Genomic DNA, 18,453 nt, shown 5'->3' with positions numbered 1-18,453 from the left:
AATTTTTACAACAAAGTTTACAAAATTATTTTTTTTGTCACCACTTCACATTTGGAGTAACTTTGAGGGATTTATATGATAGAAAATTCCAAAAAGTGACACCATTTTAAAAATTGAAGCCCTCAAGGTCCTCAAAACCACATTCAAAAAGTTTATGAACCCTTCAGGTGCTTCACAGGGACTGGAGCAATGTGAAAGAAAACAAAAAATCATTTAACTTTTTTTTCACAATCATTTTTACTTTCAAAACAATTTTTTTTATTTTCACAAGGGTAGCAGGAAAAAGTGGACCTCTAAATTTGTTGTACAATTTCTCCTGAGTACGCCGATACCCCATAGGTGGGGGGAAAACAACAGTTTGGGCGCATGGCAGGGCTCAGAAGGGAAGGAGCGCTGCAAGGGTAACAGGAAAAAGTGGACCTCTGAATTTGTTGTACAATTTCTCCTGAGTACGCCGATAACCCATAGGTGGAGGAAAACTACTCTTTGGGCACATGGCAGGGCTCAGAAGGGAAGGAGCGCTGTTTGACTTTTTGAAAGTAAAAATGTATGGAATTAAAAGCGGAAGCCATGTCACGTTTGGAGAGCTCCTGATTTGCCTAAACAGTGGAAACCCCCCCACAAGTGACCCAATTTTGGACGCTATCTAGATGTTTGGTGAGCACCTTGAACCCCCAGGTGCTTCACAGAAATGTATAACATTGAGCCTTGCAATACTTAGGGGCTTTGTTGGAGCTTTTGCATTGAAGCTCACAAGATTCAAGTTACGCCACTGGTGGGAACCCCAACGATCTTTGGATTGGAGAGCGCTTGCGATTTTAGGAACCCCCCCTTTAAGTCATACGTTTCGTTTTGCAAAGCATGGATGTATGAGAGCTGAATTTGCTACGTGCCTGTTTGTGACCTTTATAAAGTTAAGCGTGTGCAAAGGTTTTGCCTGGATGGGTGTAAGAGGCAATCGTTACAATTCTTTGAATAGTTGATTGAGAAGCGGAATGAGAGGTATGGGGAAGTATCAACCTCTAAATGAAGAAATTAATATAATTACATGATAGAAGAGGAGAAGGAAGATAATAGAAGAGGAGGAGGAAGATGATCTGCAGAGTAAGAGTTAATAAGGACGTGAAGTGCTGGAAGGAGGATTTTTAAGAAGCAGCTGGGCGAGCTAAAGTTCGCGATAGGGTTTTTTTTTGTTTATATTGTATAAGAATGCCCCCCTTCGTCTTCCTGGTTTCCTTTTTTTTCACGTAGGGGAGGAGCACTTCAGGGAATTGGGTGTGAAAGCACCTGGGTGTGTATATGTGTGTGGGGAAGTCCCTGACTCAGAGCATTTCCTACAGACTGACAATGTGAAGACTTTAGAGAGGACACCAGGGGAGTGCGAGGTTAAGGAAACACTAGGGAGGAGGAGAGAAAGAAGAGGGGACTCAGCTACCTAGAAGATTAAAAGGGGATCAACCAAAACAAAGAAGGAGTCCATAGTTCAGTGCAGTTAGAAAATATATGCAGGGAAGTGAAGCTACCGTGTGAAGACCAGAGGAGAGGTTAGAAGGCGAGAGATGTGCCTGGTGTTGCCAGTGCATTGAGGAAGAATGGAGGACCACCCAAGTAGATGCTGGAGTGATGGGACCGTGAGGGCAACAGGCGAACTGGAAATGATAGAATGAAAGGACACCGAGGTGATTACCCCAAATAAATATTAAAAGGGGAGGGGGAAGAGGTAAGAGAAGGTGGAGAGCAGGGGAGGAGAAGACTAAAGTGTTACATTGTATCATCATACCTAGTGGAGACTTCTAAAGTGGCAACTCTTCATGGAGTGACATCCCATGGACAACCAACCCAACCATTCTGCAGCAGGCATGGACACCTCACCTTCACCTCTGGACCTCAGCATTAGGACAACCATGTTGGATGCCATCCCAAAAAGTCCGCCAGGTTATTGGACAAGAGGTGGACCATTGAGGGGATTGGGGCCACTGAAGGAGGTGAAACTGGAGAATACAAAGCAAACGAATGGCTTCAAACTTGGCCCGTGTGAAGAACCTGGACTATATAAAGACCAAACCTGTTTACCCCTGAGAAAGAGAAAATTCCTTCCGTCGCCCAAAGAGGAGACGACGGTCGTGAAACCCGCCTATGACTATTCTGAATGGAGCAGAAAATTGTACAGCCCCCAGTATATGACCATGATGGTATCCCCATTGTCATCGTACTTCTCAGGTGGGTGTCTCCAGATGAGAGGGCATCACACTTTGTAAATGCTGATGTGGTAGAGCTGAGCTGCATTTTCAGGACTTATCATACATTTACATAGGACTGCTGGTAAACATTGTGCACAAAAGCTGTTCATGATAGACTCGGTTCTGCTACATCTGACACTGTAGGACAACCTGCCCCGATAGAAAATCCATTATCCATTCTCCCATGGCTGTTACTTTTGATTGCACAGGAGGTCGGTCATTTTGCTCCGCTGATCGCATACATTGTTTGCCTCTAATTAATGGCTCAGATGCAAAAGTTGGTAAATATTTACATACCACATTACACAGGTACAGTAAATGCCCCTCTAAGAGCTTAAGGGCCTGTGCACTCCTTGCAGATTAGTCACATTTTGTCACTTTTTTTTCTGTGCTTTTTTGTTACATTTTTGACGCTTTTTTATACGCAGATTAGTCACATTTTTGTCACTTTTTTTTCTGTGCATTTTTGTTACATTTTTTATGCTTTTTATACCCAGATTAGTCACATTTTTGTCACTTTTTTTCTGTGCATTTTTGTTACATTTTTGACGTTTTTTTATACACAGAATTGTCACAATTTTTGTCGCGTTTTTCTGCACAGATTTGTTACATTTTTGTCTCTCTTTTTCTATGCACATTTGTCACATTTTTGTCTTTCTAAGCAGATTTGTTAATTTTTTTTTTGCCTTTTTCTGCACGGACTTGTCATGTTTTTGTTGCTGTTTTTCTGTGCAGATTTGTCACAAAATCTGAAGGGATTTTCTTTTCACTAACAAAGTAAATGAGAATCCTGAAGCCTCATGCACACGTTGCTTATTTTTTACTTGCAGATTTGGTGCAGAAGTAAATTTACCGCATGTCAATCCTTTCAGCGATTTTGCTGCAGATTTCAACCAAAATCGGAACCAAAAATGCATGTAAAAATGCATCTATTTTATGCACCTTTATTCCTGCCAAGACATGCAGAAATGATGTCAAAATATCTGCAACAAATACTTAACGTCTGCACATACCCTTATCTTTTAATCAGTCAGAAATATCTAGCATTGATGTGAACAGGGGTTGTTTCCGCATGCATATCTGTAAACCCTGTTCTGGAGAAGTAGACGGTTTCCCCGCAGTAAATCTGCAGTATGCTTACTAGTGATGAGCCAATGTACTCGGATAAGGTGTTATCTGAGCATGCTCGGATCCTAACCGAGTGTTTTCAGCATGCTCGAAAACTATGTTCAAGTCCCCGCGGCTGCATGTCTCACGGCTGTTTGACAGGTGGAACACATGGAGGGATTGCCTGTTTGTTAGGGAATCCCTGCATGTGTCGCACCTGTCGAGCAGCCAAGGGGACTCGAACATATTTTCAAGCATGTCGAATACATTCAGTTAGCACCTGAGCATGCTCAGATAACACCTTACTGAGCATGTTCGTTCATCACTAGTCCTTGCCATTCAGACGAGCGTATATTTTCTTTTTTCTCATCTGAAAATTAAATTTTGTGCTGTTCTGGTTCTGCCTTTCCTCCCTAACCTCTTAAGGAATGGGAATGCTTTCATTTTTGCAATTTCGGTTTTTCCTTCATAACATGTTTTTTTAAATTTTTCTGTCAACATTGTCATATGGGAGATTGATCTTGAAATGGAAGGAAAAAAAGCGTAATTCCGCTTTGAGGTTTTTGTTTTTATGCTTTATTTAAAAAAAAAATAGAATTGGAAAGTTGATTGAATGAGGCTTCGCCCTTCAGATACCAAGCTGATGAATTCACTGCACTCTCTTCGATCTGATGCAAAAGTCACAGGACAGTCTTTATTGTAACGCACTCAGGTTACAGAAATGCCGCCAGTTAATAGCAAATCAAAGAATTTTGTGTTTTTCGGGGGTTAATAATTTGCTACATTTGCATCCTGTTTATTTGTCAATATTGAAAAATCGCTTAACTTTGGGTAAATTGCAATGTAGCAACTTTGTTCCGTATGGTCCCGACCTCCTCCATGGAAGAGGGGTCCGATGGTCTTGAGAATTGATGGACGCTTTTTAACACTGCAGCATTTAAGTGGTTAAACTGCTGCGACTGAGCTAGTTCTGGTTGCAGCAATCACTTTCAGGTCATAAAAAATATCCGGTTTTCCTAAATGAAGGACAATTCCTTCCCACCTTCCAGTGGCCTCTGTGTCTACATCATTGTATTATGTTCTTTTTTTCCGTGTCGGATGAATTCCACACTTGTCTATATATAGAAGAGCTTAGTGATTGACAGGTGTGGAGCGGTATTCTTCTACCAAGCCTGAGGCCGTGACTGAGACTGTGCGCTCACCTCTGGTGTAAGGGCTGAACTTGCCAGGGAACTTTTCAAGGTTGTATTGTTAAGTGCGATCTGTAAAGTAAATATAATACCTATCCGCACGAGGCTCCCTGTGTGCATGAAGAGGTAGTGAGCGTGTGCGACACTGCTGCACTCACTGTTTGTGGAGCTGAAGGCCACACATGCTCAGTACTGCTCGAATCACCGTCTATAGGAGAGGTGGTCGCTCATGCTCAGTACTGCTCCAATCATCGTCTATAGGAGAGGTGGTTGCACATGCTCAGCACTGCTCCAATCACCGTCTATAGGAGAGGTGGTTGCACACTCGCACTAAAGCTCCTATCACTGGTGGCACATGCTTAGTACTGCTACAATCACCGTCTATAGGAGAGGTGGTCACACATGCTCAGTACTGCTCCAATCACCGTCTATAGGAGAAGTGGTCGCACATGCTCAGTACTGCTCTAATCACCATCTATAGGAGAGGTGGTTGCACATGCTCAGTACTGCTCCAATCACCGTCTATAGGAGAGATGGTCGCACATGCTCAGTACTGCTCTAATCACCATCTATAGGAGAGGTGGTCACACATGCTCAGTACTGCTCCAATCACCGTCTATAGGAGAGGTGGTCGCTCATGCTCAGTACTGCTCTAATCACCATCTATAGGAGAGGTGGTCGCTCATGCTCAGTACTGCTCTAATCACCATCTATAGGAGAGGTGGTCGCTCATGCTCAGTACTGCTCTAATCACCATCTATAGGAGAGGTGGTTGCACATGATCAGTACTGCTCCAATCACCGTCTATAGGAGAGGTGGTTGCACATGCTCAGTACTGCTCCAATCACCGTCGATAGGAGAGGTGGTTGAACATGCTCAGTACTGCTCCAATCACTGTCTTTAGGAGCCGTAGTTGCACATGCTTAGTACTGCTCCAATCACTGTCTTTAGGAGCGGTAGTCGCACATGCTTAGTACTGCTCCAATCACTGTCTTTAGGAGCGGTAGTTGCACATGCTTAGTACTGCTCCAATCACTGTCTTTAGGAGCGGTAGTTGCACATGCTTAGTACTGCTCCATTTACAGTCTACAGGAGAGGTGGTGGCACATGCTTAGTACTGCTCGAATCACTGTATATAGTTATGCTGGTTGCACGTGCTCAAAACTGTTACATTTACTGTCTATAGGTCTGGTGGTTGCACGTGCTCAGTACCATTACATTCACTGTCTATAGGAGCGGTGGTCGCACATGCTTAGTACTACTCCATTCACTGTCTTTAGAAGTGGTGGTCATACATGCTCAGTACTGAGTCATGCGTATCTCCATTCAATTTTTTTGGAAGCTCTAAACATAGGAAAGCCCAATTGCTATCCCTTATAGCTGAAACTTAGAAGCCTGTCATAATACTTCCTAGGAGTTGAAGCAAGGGTTAGCTGCATTGTTTTTCCCTGGGACATCTGTGGGGTCAGGGCTGCCTGCCAGCAGCTTATCTCTTATTTTATTAATGTTAGAATAACATGTACTATTATCAGAGCTGAATGAGCATATTTGTGGAGCAATCTGGGAGGATCTCTGTCAGCGGTGTTGGAGAATACAAAAGCTGCAGGCTTATGCTTTAGACTCAGAGGGCAGAGCAAAGAGCAGAGAGCAGATGACGCTATATTGTTAGAATTTGGGTCAGAAGTAAAGCAGTTCTCTACCTGTAATCCTGCATATTGTGAATCAGATAATGGTTGCTGTTAGTCGAATGAAAAACAAGTCATGATGATTCTGCTGAAAGTTTAAATTTGCAACAGGCCATCTTACCTGTTTTAGAACATTATAACTGTGAAAAATTGTTTAGAATATGTTGCTTGTATCAGTTCTCTACTTATCCTCCATAATGTGATGCAGATAACAGTTGTTCGGTTCAAAGTAAAATTGTTCACGACGATTCTGCTGAAAGCTGAAATTTGCAACAGGCAGTTTTACACACTTTAGAGCATTGCTACTGTGAAAAAATTCAGCATAGTATTGAATAAATGGCTGTATGGTTTCCAACCTCAAATGCTTTCATTTGAGAATTTGCATAGGGGAGAAAAATAAATTGGCATATTTGAGAACTCCAACTTGGTGTTGCCAAGAAATGATTACAACACTACTGAGAGGCAGTTCTATCAATTTGTCATTTGCTGAGTAACGATGAGCATGGCCAAGCAGGTTCTGGCTAAACATTGCCAAATAATTTGGGTGTGCCAGCTGTTTACTTCATGTTGATTAAAGGGTCATGCCATGGGTATATTACTAAGTAGTTGTATAATAACAAAACATAGCATCTTGCTTGATTGTGATAAATCTCCTTTGGAACGCTGGTGGGTGTGGACCCACTGCGCCTTGGACCTGTTTATCGTGAAAGATTGAGACTAGGTGTCTTCGGGGGTATTCACTAGAGCATCTGATGGTTTGGGCCGACGGTAGACACCAGGTGCCCTTCCATGGCACTCCCTGGGACTGCAACAGCTGATCGGAGGGTTAGTGACTCTGGGACAAGGTACAAGTGGGCGAGATAAAAGTGAGGTCAGATGGTCCAAGGTTGGGGCAGGCAGCACAGGTTCAGAATAAGTAGCGTAGGTCAGGAGTGGAGAGATCAGGATAAACAAAAAGGCAAGCCAGGTCGATAATGGGTGAGACAAAACAGAACTAAGCCAATCCAGGAACTAGAGACAGAGGCAGACCCCCCAGGAACGTATATGACTTATTAATATGGGCATACAGGTAATAGAAATGTTAAAATAGTCCTACCTGTATGCTCATATTAATGGTCTTGATGTTGAGAAGTTTTATATTCTGTATTTATGCTAATGATTTCTTCCATTTTTCCAGGCTCCGGGTGTGGGGTGCTGTAAGGAATACCAGCCTTCTGTCTTCATTGTAATACTACCCACCTCCCATCAGCATCAGTTACGGCACCGGAATCCAATGCCTGCGCCCTGTAATCCCTCAAAATCCATACCTTTCCCTCCTTTCTATGGGCACTGCATTCAGGTATCTTCTGCGCAGGCGCCGGCGACTTTCACTCCAGTGACCTCCCGCATGTGCGCTGATAAGATGCTCTTTCCACTTCCTCCCTGCATAGTCATTGCTATGCACACATGGTTCCTAACAATGACGATGCAGGGAGGAAGTGGGGAGAGCACCTTATCGGCATGCACACTGAATGTCAGTGACTCGCCGGCGCCTGCGCAGAAGATCCCTAAGTGCAGTACCCACGAAAGGGAGACAGAGGTACAGATTTTTGAAAGAAGTGAAGGGCGCTGGTGCAGGATTCTGGGGTCATAACTGATGTGCATGTGAGGGGGTAAGTATTACAAGAAGACAGGAGGCATGGATATCTTCCAAGCACCAAACAGCTCAGAACCTGGAAGAAATCATTAGCATAAAGACAGAATTTAACATTTCTCAACATGAAGACCACTAATATGAGGCACACAAGTAGGACTATAGTAACATTTCTATTACCTGTATGCCCATATTAATAGGTCAAATACATCCTGGTGGGGGGGGGGTTACAGATTCCCTTTAAGTTCAGGCGAGGAATGGAGGGTGGAGAGTCGCTTGATATATCACCTGCAGGCAGGTGATAGGCCGGGGAAGTAGATCTCTTCAGAACAGAATGCATATAAATTCCTGTGGAGTCCCCTATGACTCACAAGGCAGCTCAGAGCGATGGTCTGTTACTGGGTGGAGCAGAGCGACACACACGGTGTTGAATGTTAGTTTAAAGTTTGCTACACATGGTGTAAAATTGTATCTGTTACCCCTGGAAGTTGTCAAAAGTCAATCGGTCTGCTGTTGACAGATCTCAATTTTCCTTTTTTGTTTTCGTTTGTGTACTTTTAACAATACAGCTATTTAGACCCTAAACACATTAATTTTCAAGTAGAACTTCAGTCTTTAGAATTTGTAAGGGGTCACCTGTAAGGGGTCACCTCATGGACGCCTATCTTATTGGCCTACTTTAAACATTTAGATTTTAGCAAACTGCTGCATGCGCACTTCTGCTGGTTGTTATTGGAAATCGTCAATGAGTTTGTTGTCAGATACGCCTAGAGTAGATTAGCTAGTCTGCTTTAATTCGGTGGGAGAGTGTAACATTAATGTTCAGTGGCCGGTGAAAAGATATCACTTCCCAGAACTCAGTGCTGACATTGAGCCAACACAGGACGCTCAGTGATTTAAGCTCTGAAGGTTGAAGAATTGTGAATGCAGACTATAATACATACATGATCAGTGCAAAATGCAATCTTTATTTCATAACTGCCTGTTAGGGAAAGGTCTCATTTGATTTGCTACTGGATGCAGGACTCTCCCCCGAAGAGCAACAAGAGGCGGGGCTGGATGATAAATGATCAATGGAAATGGGTGAAAGCCAGATATAAATTCAGGTTAGAGTCGTGGTCTTATCTTTATGTTCCTTTTTAAGTTAAAAAAACAACAACTTTATTTTTGCTTCCTTTTTGGCTGTAATAATATTCATGAAGGTACATGGTAAGAGTGAGAAATAGCAGAGCTCCTTTTGATATAGTTAGGGTGCTATCTCACTTTAGGAACAATGTAAAATCACAGTAAAATGTCATACTTGACTTTCCTACATCTATACCTGTAGTAATTTGGAACTTGTCCAATGATGACATGCCTCGAGCTGTTTTACTCATTTCCTGTATACTTGGAATGCAGTATCGGAATCCATATTGATTATTTGACCTGCTCATATTGAGCTGTTGCTACATGTAAATGTAATAAAGTTGTCCGGAATCTTTGTACTTCACTCGGTGGCAGTAGGTCCTTGTTTATGAAATATTATGGAAATTATCAGCCCTAAATGACTCCTCATTAGGATGAATCTTAGTGGTAGAGCTTCTCGCTTCACATGACATTTTGGTTAAATTTTTTACAATGTAATAATTTTTACATTTATGGAGAGCCATGGTCAGTCTTGTGGAGTGTTCCCGGTATACCGCAGGTCTTGTGGGGTGTTCCCAGTATACGGCAGGTCTTGTGGAGTGTCCCCAGTATACGGCAGGTCTTGTGAGGTGTTTCCAGTATACGGCAGGTCTTGTGGGGTGTTCCCAGTATACGGCAGGTCTTGTGAGGTGTTTCCAGTATACGGCAGGTCTTGTGGGGTGTTCCCAGTATACGGCAGATGTTGTGGAGTGTTCCCAGTATACGGCAGGTCTTGTGGGGTGTTCCTGGTATATGGCCGGTCTTGTGGAGTGTTCCCAGTATACGGCAGGTCTTGTGGAGTGTTCCCAGTATACTGCAGGTCTTGTGGGGTGTTCCCAGTATACGGCAGGTCTTGTGGGGTGTTCCCAGTATACGGCAGGTCTTGTGGAGTGTCCCCAGTATACGGCAGGTCTTGTGAGGTGTTTCCAGTATACGGCAGGTCTTGTGGGGTGTTCCCAGTATACGGCAGGTCTTGTGGGGTGTTCCCAGTATACGGCAGATGTTGTGGAGTGTTCCCAGTATACGGCAGGTCTTGTGGGGTGTTCCTGGTATATGGCCGGTCTTGTGGAGTGTTCCCAGTATACGGCAGGTCTTGTGGAGTGTTCCCAGTATACGGCAGGTCTTGTGGGGTGTTCCTGGTATATGGCCGGTCTTGTGGAGTGTTCCCAGTATACGGCAGGTCTTTTGCGGTGTTCCCAGTATACGGCATGTCCTTTGTAGTGTTCCTGGAATATGATAGGTCTCATGTGGTGTTCCTCGTAAACATTAGGTCTTGTGGGGTGTTCCCAGTTTGCAGCACATTTTGTGGAGTGTTTCCACTATATGGCTGGTCTTTTGGGATGTTCCTGGTATACAGCAGGTCTTGTGGGGTGTTCCCGATATATGACAGGTCTTGTGGAGTGTCCCCAGTATACGGTGGGTCTTGTGGAGTGTTCCCAGTATACGGCAGGTCTTGTGGAGTGTTCCCAGTATACGGTAGGTCTTGTGGGGTGGTCCAAGTATACGGCAGGTCTTTTGCGGTGTTCCCAGTATACGGCAGGTCCTTTGTAGTGTTCCTGGAATATGATAGGTCTCATGCCGTGTTCCTGGTAAACAGTAGGTCTTGTGGGGTGTTCCCAGTTTGCAGCACATTTTGTGGAGTGTTTCCAGTATATGGCTGGTCTTGTGGGATGTTCCTGGTATACAGTAGGTCTTGTGGGGTGTTCCCGATATATGACAGGTCTTGTGTGGTGTTCTGGTATATGTCAGATGTTGTGAGGTGCTCTTGCTATATGTCTGATCTTCTGGGGCATTCCTAGTATATGTCCGATCTTGGAGTGTTCTTGATATACAGCAGCTCTTGTGTGCTGTTCTCGGTATACAACTGGTCTTGTGGGGTGTTCCCAGTATTCAGCAGATCTTGTGGGGTTTTCCTAGTATACAGCAGGTCTTGTTGGGTATTCGAGGTATATGACAAGTCTTGTAGTGTATTCTCAGTATACATGGGTTAATATGTACCTAAGGTGAAGGACAATAATGCAAATGGGTATCGAAGACTAGCCTGTCTACTCTGATCCCATAAATGAGCTACTGTAACAGAAATTGCGGAAATAGTTCCTGCTGGCTTTGATAGAAAGGTCTCATAACACAAAGAACATTGCAGATTGCTGTTTACGGGCCTGTGTAGGTGAAGACCCATCAGAGTGCCCATGTTGACCCTGAATGGACACATGAGCATCAGATCTGGACCAAACCGCAATAGAAGAAGGTGATTGGGTCGGATTAGTCTCTTTTTCTTCTACATGATGTGGACGGATGGGTGGGTGAACAATAGGCACCAATTATGGTACATGGGGAAAGAGATGGTAATAGGATGCACAATGGGAAGGAAACAAGCAGCAGAAGCCATGTGATGCGGCGATGTTCTGCTGGATAACCTTGGTTCCTGTACTATGTGAATGTGACATGTTCCACCACACCAATTATAGACCCATTCATGTCAGAAGTTTTCCTTAATGCCAGTGCCCATCCCACACTGCGAAAACTGTGACACAAGACAAAGGGTTGTAGTACAACGTGTCTCCAAGATCCCCACATATCGATCCAATCGTCACAATTTACAGGACTGGAAAGGATCTGCTGGTAACATCTTGATACCAGATATCACAGGACACTTTCAGAGGTCTTGTCGAGTCTATGCCTCTATGTGTCAGAACTGTTTTGGGTGGATGGAGAGGACCCACACAATATTTGGTGGTTTTACTGTGACAGTTTCTTGGGGCCTATGAGTTTACTGTTGATAAGGACATTTCCTAGTTCATTCTCAGAAGTGTCCCCTGGGTGAAGCTTCCTAAATATATGAGATCATCTTCGTATGGTCCTATAATTGTAGTTTTTCTTAGTAAAGCCACAATCCTGCAGCTTGTGTGATGCAATCATTTTCCTTAAGGATATGCCAGTAACAGGACGCTGATCTGTGGATGCGGGAGGAGACTTCATCAGATTTACGTGAATTGTACTTAAGTCGTCACTTCCTGGTATAAACAATGATTGGATGGATAAAGTCTCATGCGGAAAAGTTTATATAATCCTTCAGCAAGGTCCTTGTTCCATTAGAAATATATTTCTCAACAGGATATGGATACATGTGGGGAATTGTCTACTCGATTGCCACATAGGATAATCACTTTCAAGTTACTAGGGATTTCACCAGGTGTCCAAGTCAGCAGTCTATCAGACCGGTCACCAAATTTCACATTACAAACTGCATGCATAATAAAACAGATCTCTTAGACCTGATGAGGCTTGTGTACGGACTTTGAAACTCTGTCAGAATGGCTGTATAATCCGGTTATTAAAATTAATATTCTGTGAGTCTAACTAAAGTGAGAGAGCTTATGAGTCTAGGTGCATTCAGGCTGACTGACAGCTGCAGCTTGTATTGAGCAGTGTGAGATCTCAGCAGCAGCAGGGAGGAGGGCCACTGAGGGGCTGTTAATCAGAGTAGGTGAGAAGAGAATCTGAATCAGCGGGAAGGAGGGACACTCAACAGCTATTAGTCAGGTTAAATGGCTGGAGATTCAGCAGCAGGTAAGAAGACAATGAGGATCTGTGGCTCAGGCTAGGTGGGTGTAGCAGCAGCAAGGAGGACACTGTGAAGCTATTAGTGAGACTATATAGGTGGAGATTCAGAAGCAGGTAGTAGGGACTCTGATGATCTCTTAATCAGGCCAGTCAGTCAGATATTCTCAAACAGCAGGGAGGAGGGACACTAAACAGCTATCAATCAGGCTAAATTGCTGGAGTTTCAGCAGCAAGGAGGAAGACATTGATGAGCTGCATAGTGGATGCTTTCCTGAAACGGAAAGTACTTGCAAGCAGCATAATACAAAGAATAGCAGGTTTACCCAGAATCCTTTGCAGTAGGCGGAGCTATGCAAATCATCTCTTTCCACCCCAGTCTAATCCACAGCGCTTGGAACCGCCAAGCGTGCAATGCTGCGGATTAGTTTCTAAATTTACACAGCCAACCAATTCCTACCTGTGGACACGTGTTTCGGGCTTTAGGCCCTCATCAGCACAGGGCTGGAACTAATCCGCAGCATTGCACGCTTGGCGGTTCCAAGCGCTGTGGATTAGACTGGGGTGGAAAGAGATGATTTGCATAGCTCCGCCTACTGCAAAGGATTCTGGGTAAACCTGCTATACTTTGTATTATGCTGCTTGCAAGTACTTTCCGTTTCAGGAAAGCATCCACTATGTATTTCCTTTAAGTAGAGGGCTTTTCGGTCTCTTTCGTCCCGCTACATTTAGCCCAACTTGGGTCTATCCCTAAGGTGGCTAGCATATATGTATTGATGAGCTGTGCATCATACTAGGTGGGTAAAGGTTGAGGAGCAGCAAGAAGGACACTGAGGAGATGTCTGTCAGGCTAGATGAGCAGAGATTCAGCAACAGGGAGGGGGGATTTTGAGAAGCTTAATAGTCAGAGATTCGGGAGCACAAAACACTAAGGCCGGGATCACACATGCGAGAAATACGGCCGAGTATCGCATGTTAACACCCGGCATTGCCGCCATCACTCAGGAGCGGAGCGTGCAGCTGCATTTATTGCTATGTGGCCGCACACTCCACTCCTGAGTGACGGCGGTAATGCTGGGTGTTAACTTCTCGCATGTGTGATTCTGGCCTAAGGCACTGTCACCGGTGTGTCAGATGCTACAGTCGCTATGCATCTGGCTGCAGAATGTCTCTGCGATTGGCATTGCAGACGCATTCTTAATCCTTCAGACTTTTGGACTCAGTGGCAACCTCCCTCCGGTTCTAATTGACACACCTGGACCTGGGTGTTTATAGACTCTCAGTCTGCTGCAGGGAGGCATCGGTGATATTCACATTTGCCCTTGTGAAGGCTTGGAGCTTGAAGGCTTGGAGCTACAGTAGTCAGCGTTCTTCCTCTCTGGTGCTGTTGGAGGACATTTGGTGTTACCTCTTTGAGTCGGCTCAAGATAAGTTTCTTCCCCCTTGTTTGTCTCCCTTCTTCTTTTAGTGTACAGTGGGGATTGACCAGTGCTCATCCCACCACTTCCTTATTCAATGAGTTGCAGGATACTCCGGTCACATGGGAGTGCACAGGACACAGATGACAGGATTTAAAGTTTTTCTTGTTTATTGAAATCCACTACGCTTTTCAACGAAACAGCTCCGTCTTCATCAGGTGGCAATATACAGAGAGTGAGCCGGAGTAAGTATGTAAAGGAGCACCAACCAATGAGATTAAAGGAGCAATTATTCATAACACATGATTAGATGGGATCACATGATTAATTAGGATACAAGTCGCAAACGCAGTTTAAACACATATATATCAAAAAAGGTAAAAAAAGACAGGATATAGCAAAATAATTATATCAAATCAAATCAAATAAAAACAATAAAATGCATAAAGATAATAAAAGAATGGGGCAAAAGTGCAGCCATTATGTGACTTTTTCAATAATGAGATTTAACCCCTCAGGTGCCAGTGTGCCGAGTTTACAAATCCAATAACTTTCTCTTCTTACTAAATTAGTAAAACGATCAGGCTTATCATTTGGTATCTGATCTATGATAGTAAGCTGTAGAGAACTTAAGTCCCTATTATGCACTACGAGAAAGTGTTTTGACAAAATATGCATTAAATACCCATTCCGGATGTTCTGACGGTGTTTATTCATCCTTGCATGCATAGCCTGTATTGCCCGCCTGACATATTGCAGCCCACAACCACATTCGATCAGATAAACTGTGTAGCAGGAATGGCAATTTACATGGCAGTTAATTTTAAAACTGGTACCCGTAGTGAATGACTGAAATTCTTTCGCTCCATTACTGATGGAGCCACAACATAAACACTTAGCTGCCCTGCATGCAAAAAAGCCCGGATTATGGTGTGTCCTGCAAGTGGATGTGGATGAGGACTCACAAGTTGCGTTGCTGGGAGCAACAATGTTACAAAGGGTGCGATCTTTTCTGAAGATGGTTCTAGGTTGCGCAGGAATATGCGCTGATAAAACTGGAAGCCCTTTCAAAATGAACCAATATTTTTTCAAGAGGTTTAGTACGACCCCATGTAATTGGTTAAAAGTAGTTATAAAACTCAATTTAGTGAAATCAGAGGGTTTAACAAACCTATTATTCTTATTTTTAATCTGCTCAATGCATTCTCTTTGTGTGAAGGATTTGGCTCTCTTTAATGCATCATAAACCAATTTTTTAGGGTACCCTTTACTCTTAAAATGATGTTTCAGGAGATTGGCTTCTTTGAAGAAATCACTGTCTTTAGTGCAGTTCTTATTAATCCTCCAGCACTGCCCATAAGGGATATTTGAAATCCAATTAGGGAGGTGACCACTGCTAAGGGTTTGTGCACACGATGCAGATTTTGCTGCGGATCCGCAGCATTTCCGCTGCTGCGGATCCGCAGCAGTTTCCCATGAGTTTACAATTCAATGTAAACCTATGGGAAACCAAAAACGCTGTGCACATGCTGTGGAAAAAAACGCGCGGAAACGCAGCGGTTTACATTCCGCAGCATGTCACTTCTTTTTGCGGATACATTCCACAGCTGCCCCTATGGAACACCGCAGTTGTAAAACCGCAGTGAAAACCGCAGTAAATCCGCGGTAAATCCGCGGTAAATCCGCGATAAACCTGCAGCAAAAACGCAGCGTTTTTTTGCCCTGCAGATTTATCAAATCTGCTGCGGAAAAATGCACGGTGGCCAAGAATACTTGTGCACATAGCCTAAAACTTACAGTAGATAGCTATTTACGTCTACCATTTTGAAATGCGTAGATGTTGAAAAGTGACCGAACGGGTCGACATATACCATTAAATCTAGAAAATGAATTGCTGTACTAGATGCAGTATGTTGGCTGTAAATTTCAGTCCCCAAGAATTCATATTCAGGGACTAAACGAAATCGAGTGCTTCTAGTTCGGAGCCCGTCCAGATAATAAAAAGATCGTCGATAAAACGGCGGTAGAGGGCAATTTTGCCCACCATCAGTGGGGACTGCACGATGAAGATTAACTCGAACGCCCCCATGAACAGATTAGCGTAACTGGGGGAAAATCTCATCCCCCATCGCGCAGCCCCTCACCAGGTGGTAAAAAGCTCTTTTTAAAAACTCAATTTGCATGGAATGTAGTTGGCCATCAGTCTGCAAAAATTGAGTTACCACCTCAAGGCCTAAAGCATGGGGAATATTTGAATAAAGGGCCTGTACATCCATGGTTAGCAAAAAACAACAGGGAACATTCGGTAGAGATAAAAGATGGTCAATTAGATGGGAGGAGTCTCTAAGATAAGAGTTCAGATCCATAACATATTTTTGCAAGAACAGGTACATAAAGCGAGAGATTGCTGGTAATGGAGCCGATACCTGATATAATGGGCCGGCTGGGGGGATTTTTGTGGTCCTTGTGAATTTTAGGTAAAAAATAAAAAAGGGGGTTTTAAATCTGGAGATGTTGAGGAATTTGAACTCCTTTTTATTCGGGATCCCAAGGGACCAAGCTTCTTTAGATAAACCCAATGTATTGGGAAAACATTGCAGCCGAAGTGTCATGCTCCAGTTTAACATAATTTTCAGAGTCACTCAAGATTCTAGTGCCCTCATTGACATACCGTGCCCTATCCACCCTCTTGTCGGTCATACGCTACGGGTACCAGTTTTAATATTAACTGCCATGTAAATTGTCATTCCTGCTACATAGTTTATCTGATTGAATGTGGTTGTGGGCTGCAATATGTCAGACGGACAATATAGACTATGCATGCAAGGATGAATAAACACCGTCAGAACATCCGGAGTGGGTATTTAATGCATAGTCTTTCAAAATACTTTCTCGTAGTGCATAATAGGGACCTAAGTTCACTACAGCTTACTATCATAGATCAGATACCTAATGATCTGCCTGATCGTTTAACTAATTTAGTAAGAAGAGAAAGTTATTGGATTTTTAAACTCGGCACACTGGCACTTGAGAGGTTAAATCTCATTATTGAAAAAGTCACATACTGGCTGCACTTTTGCCCTGTTCTTTTATTATTTTTATGCATTTTATTGTTTTTATTCTATTTGATTTTATATAATTATTTTGCTATATCCAGTCTTTTTTACCTTTTTTGATATATATGTGTTTAAACTGCGCTTGCGACTTGTATCCTAATTAATCATGTGATCCCATCTAATCATGTGGTCCGAATAATTGCTCCTTAAATCTCATTGGTTGGTGTTCCTTTACATACTTACTCCGGCTCACTCTCTGTATACTGCTACCTGATGAAGATGGAGCTGTTGCGTCGAAACGCGTTGTGGATTTCAATAAACAAAAAAACCTTTTAATCCTTTCATCTGTGTCTTGTGCGCTCTCATGTGACCAGAATATCCTGCAACTCAGTTTATTCCTCTCCTGAGGCACCCGGCAAGAGCTGCATCAGACCTCTCTCAATCAACACCCCCCCACCGCCAGCTTGGCGCTCCATTAGCCTGTCTTCTCTGTATCTATCTGCACTTCCTTATTCAGGGCCTAGCTCTGGGGATATACAGTGCTTATCTGTCAGGCTAGATGTGCAGAGAGCCAGCAGCAGGGAGGAGGGACACTGAGAAGCTGTCAGTCAGGCTAGATGGCCAGTGATTCATCAGCAGGGAGGAGGGACACTGAGGAGCTGTCTGTCAGGCTAGATGGCCAGTGATTCATCAGCAGGGAGGAGGGACACTGAGGAGCTGTCCATCAGGCTAGATGGCCAGTGATTCATCAGCAGGGAGGAGGGATACTGAGGAGCTGTCCATCAGGCTAGATGTGCAGAGATCTAGCAGTAGGGAGGAGGGACTGTAGGGAGCTGTCAGTCAGGCTAGATGGCCAATGATTCATCAGCAGGGAGTAGGGACGCTGAGAAGCTGTCAATGAGGGTACAATTAGACAAATACTGTAGGCTCATTATCTCTTTGGCAAAGTGTGTAAATGTGATCTGAGAACTAGCAAATATTACTAGGAGCGTCTGCAGGGAAATGTGCACTGTGTACATGGCCTAAATATCATTCTTGTTATCGGGCTGTTGCATAACATCATCTTTGAATCAAGTGTTATGCTGTTTGCATTGTATCTAAGCAGTTTCATGAAGTGACGCTCCACTGCCCAGTCTGCACTCCTTACAGCTTTCCTGGGAGATAAGAAGGAGAGTCGATTATTAAAAATGGCTGAGAATAAAAAATTTTTTGGTGCAAGCAATTCCCTTCGTAAGTCCCATGCTTAGTGACAGGACGTCCCCCTGTGTGCAATCTAAGTGTCACATGTCTGTGAGAATATATACTTTACCTTTTCTGAATGGCCTAATAGGCTGCAACACCATTAATAACCCAACCCTGACTTGTACTTCTCAACAACTTTGTCCCTGACTTGTTTGGA

At 43.6% G+C, this 18,453-nt stretch overlaps 1 protein-coding gene across 1 annotated transcript in view; it reads left to right on the top strand.

The window, feature by feature from the left end:
• The first annotated feature begins 1,347 nt into the window (after window positions 1-1,347).
• Window positions 1,348-18,453, top strand: part of LOC138652301 (B-cell lymphoma 3 protein-like) — a 60,575-nt gene continuing 43,469 nt past the window's right edge. Inside the window, exon 1 of the mRNA XM_069743090.1 lies at window positions 1,348-2,220. Within this exon, the coding sequence (XP_069599191.1) occupies window positions 1,827-2,220 (394 nt within the window). The 5' untranslated portion in view covers window positions 1,348-1,826. The remainder of the gene's footprint in view (window positions 2,221-18,453) is intronic.

Source organism: Ranitomeya imitator, chromosome 10 (assembly GCF_032444005.1).
Source record: "Ranitomeya imitator isolate aRanImi1 chromosome 10, aRanImi1.pri, whole genome shotgun sequence".
NCBI lineage: Eukaryota > Metazoa > Chordata > Amphibia > Anura > Dendrobatidae > Ranitomeya > Ranitomeya imitator.
This window is presented reverse-complemented; position numbering and strand designations above follow the sequence as displayed.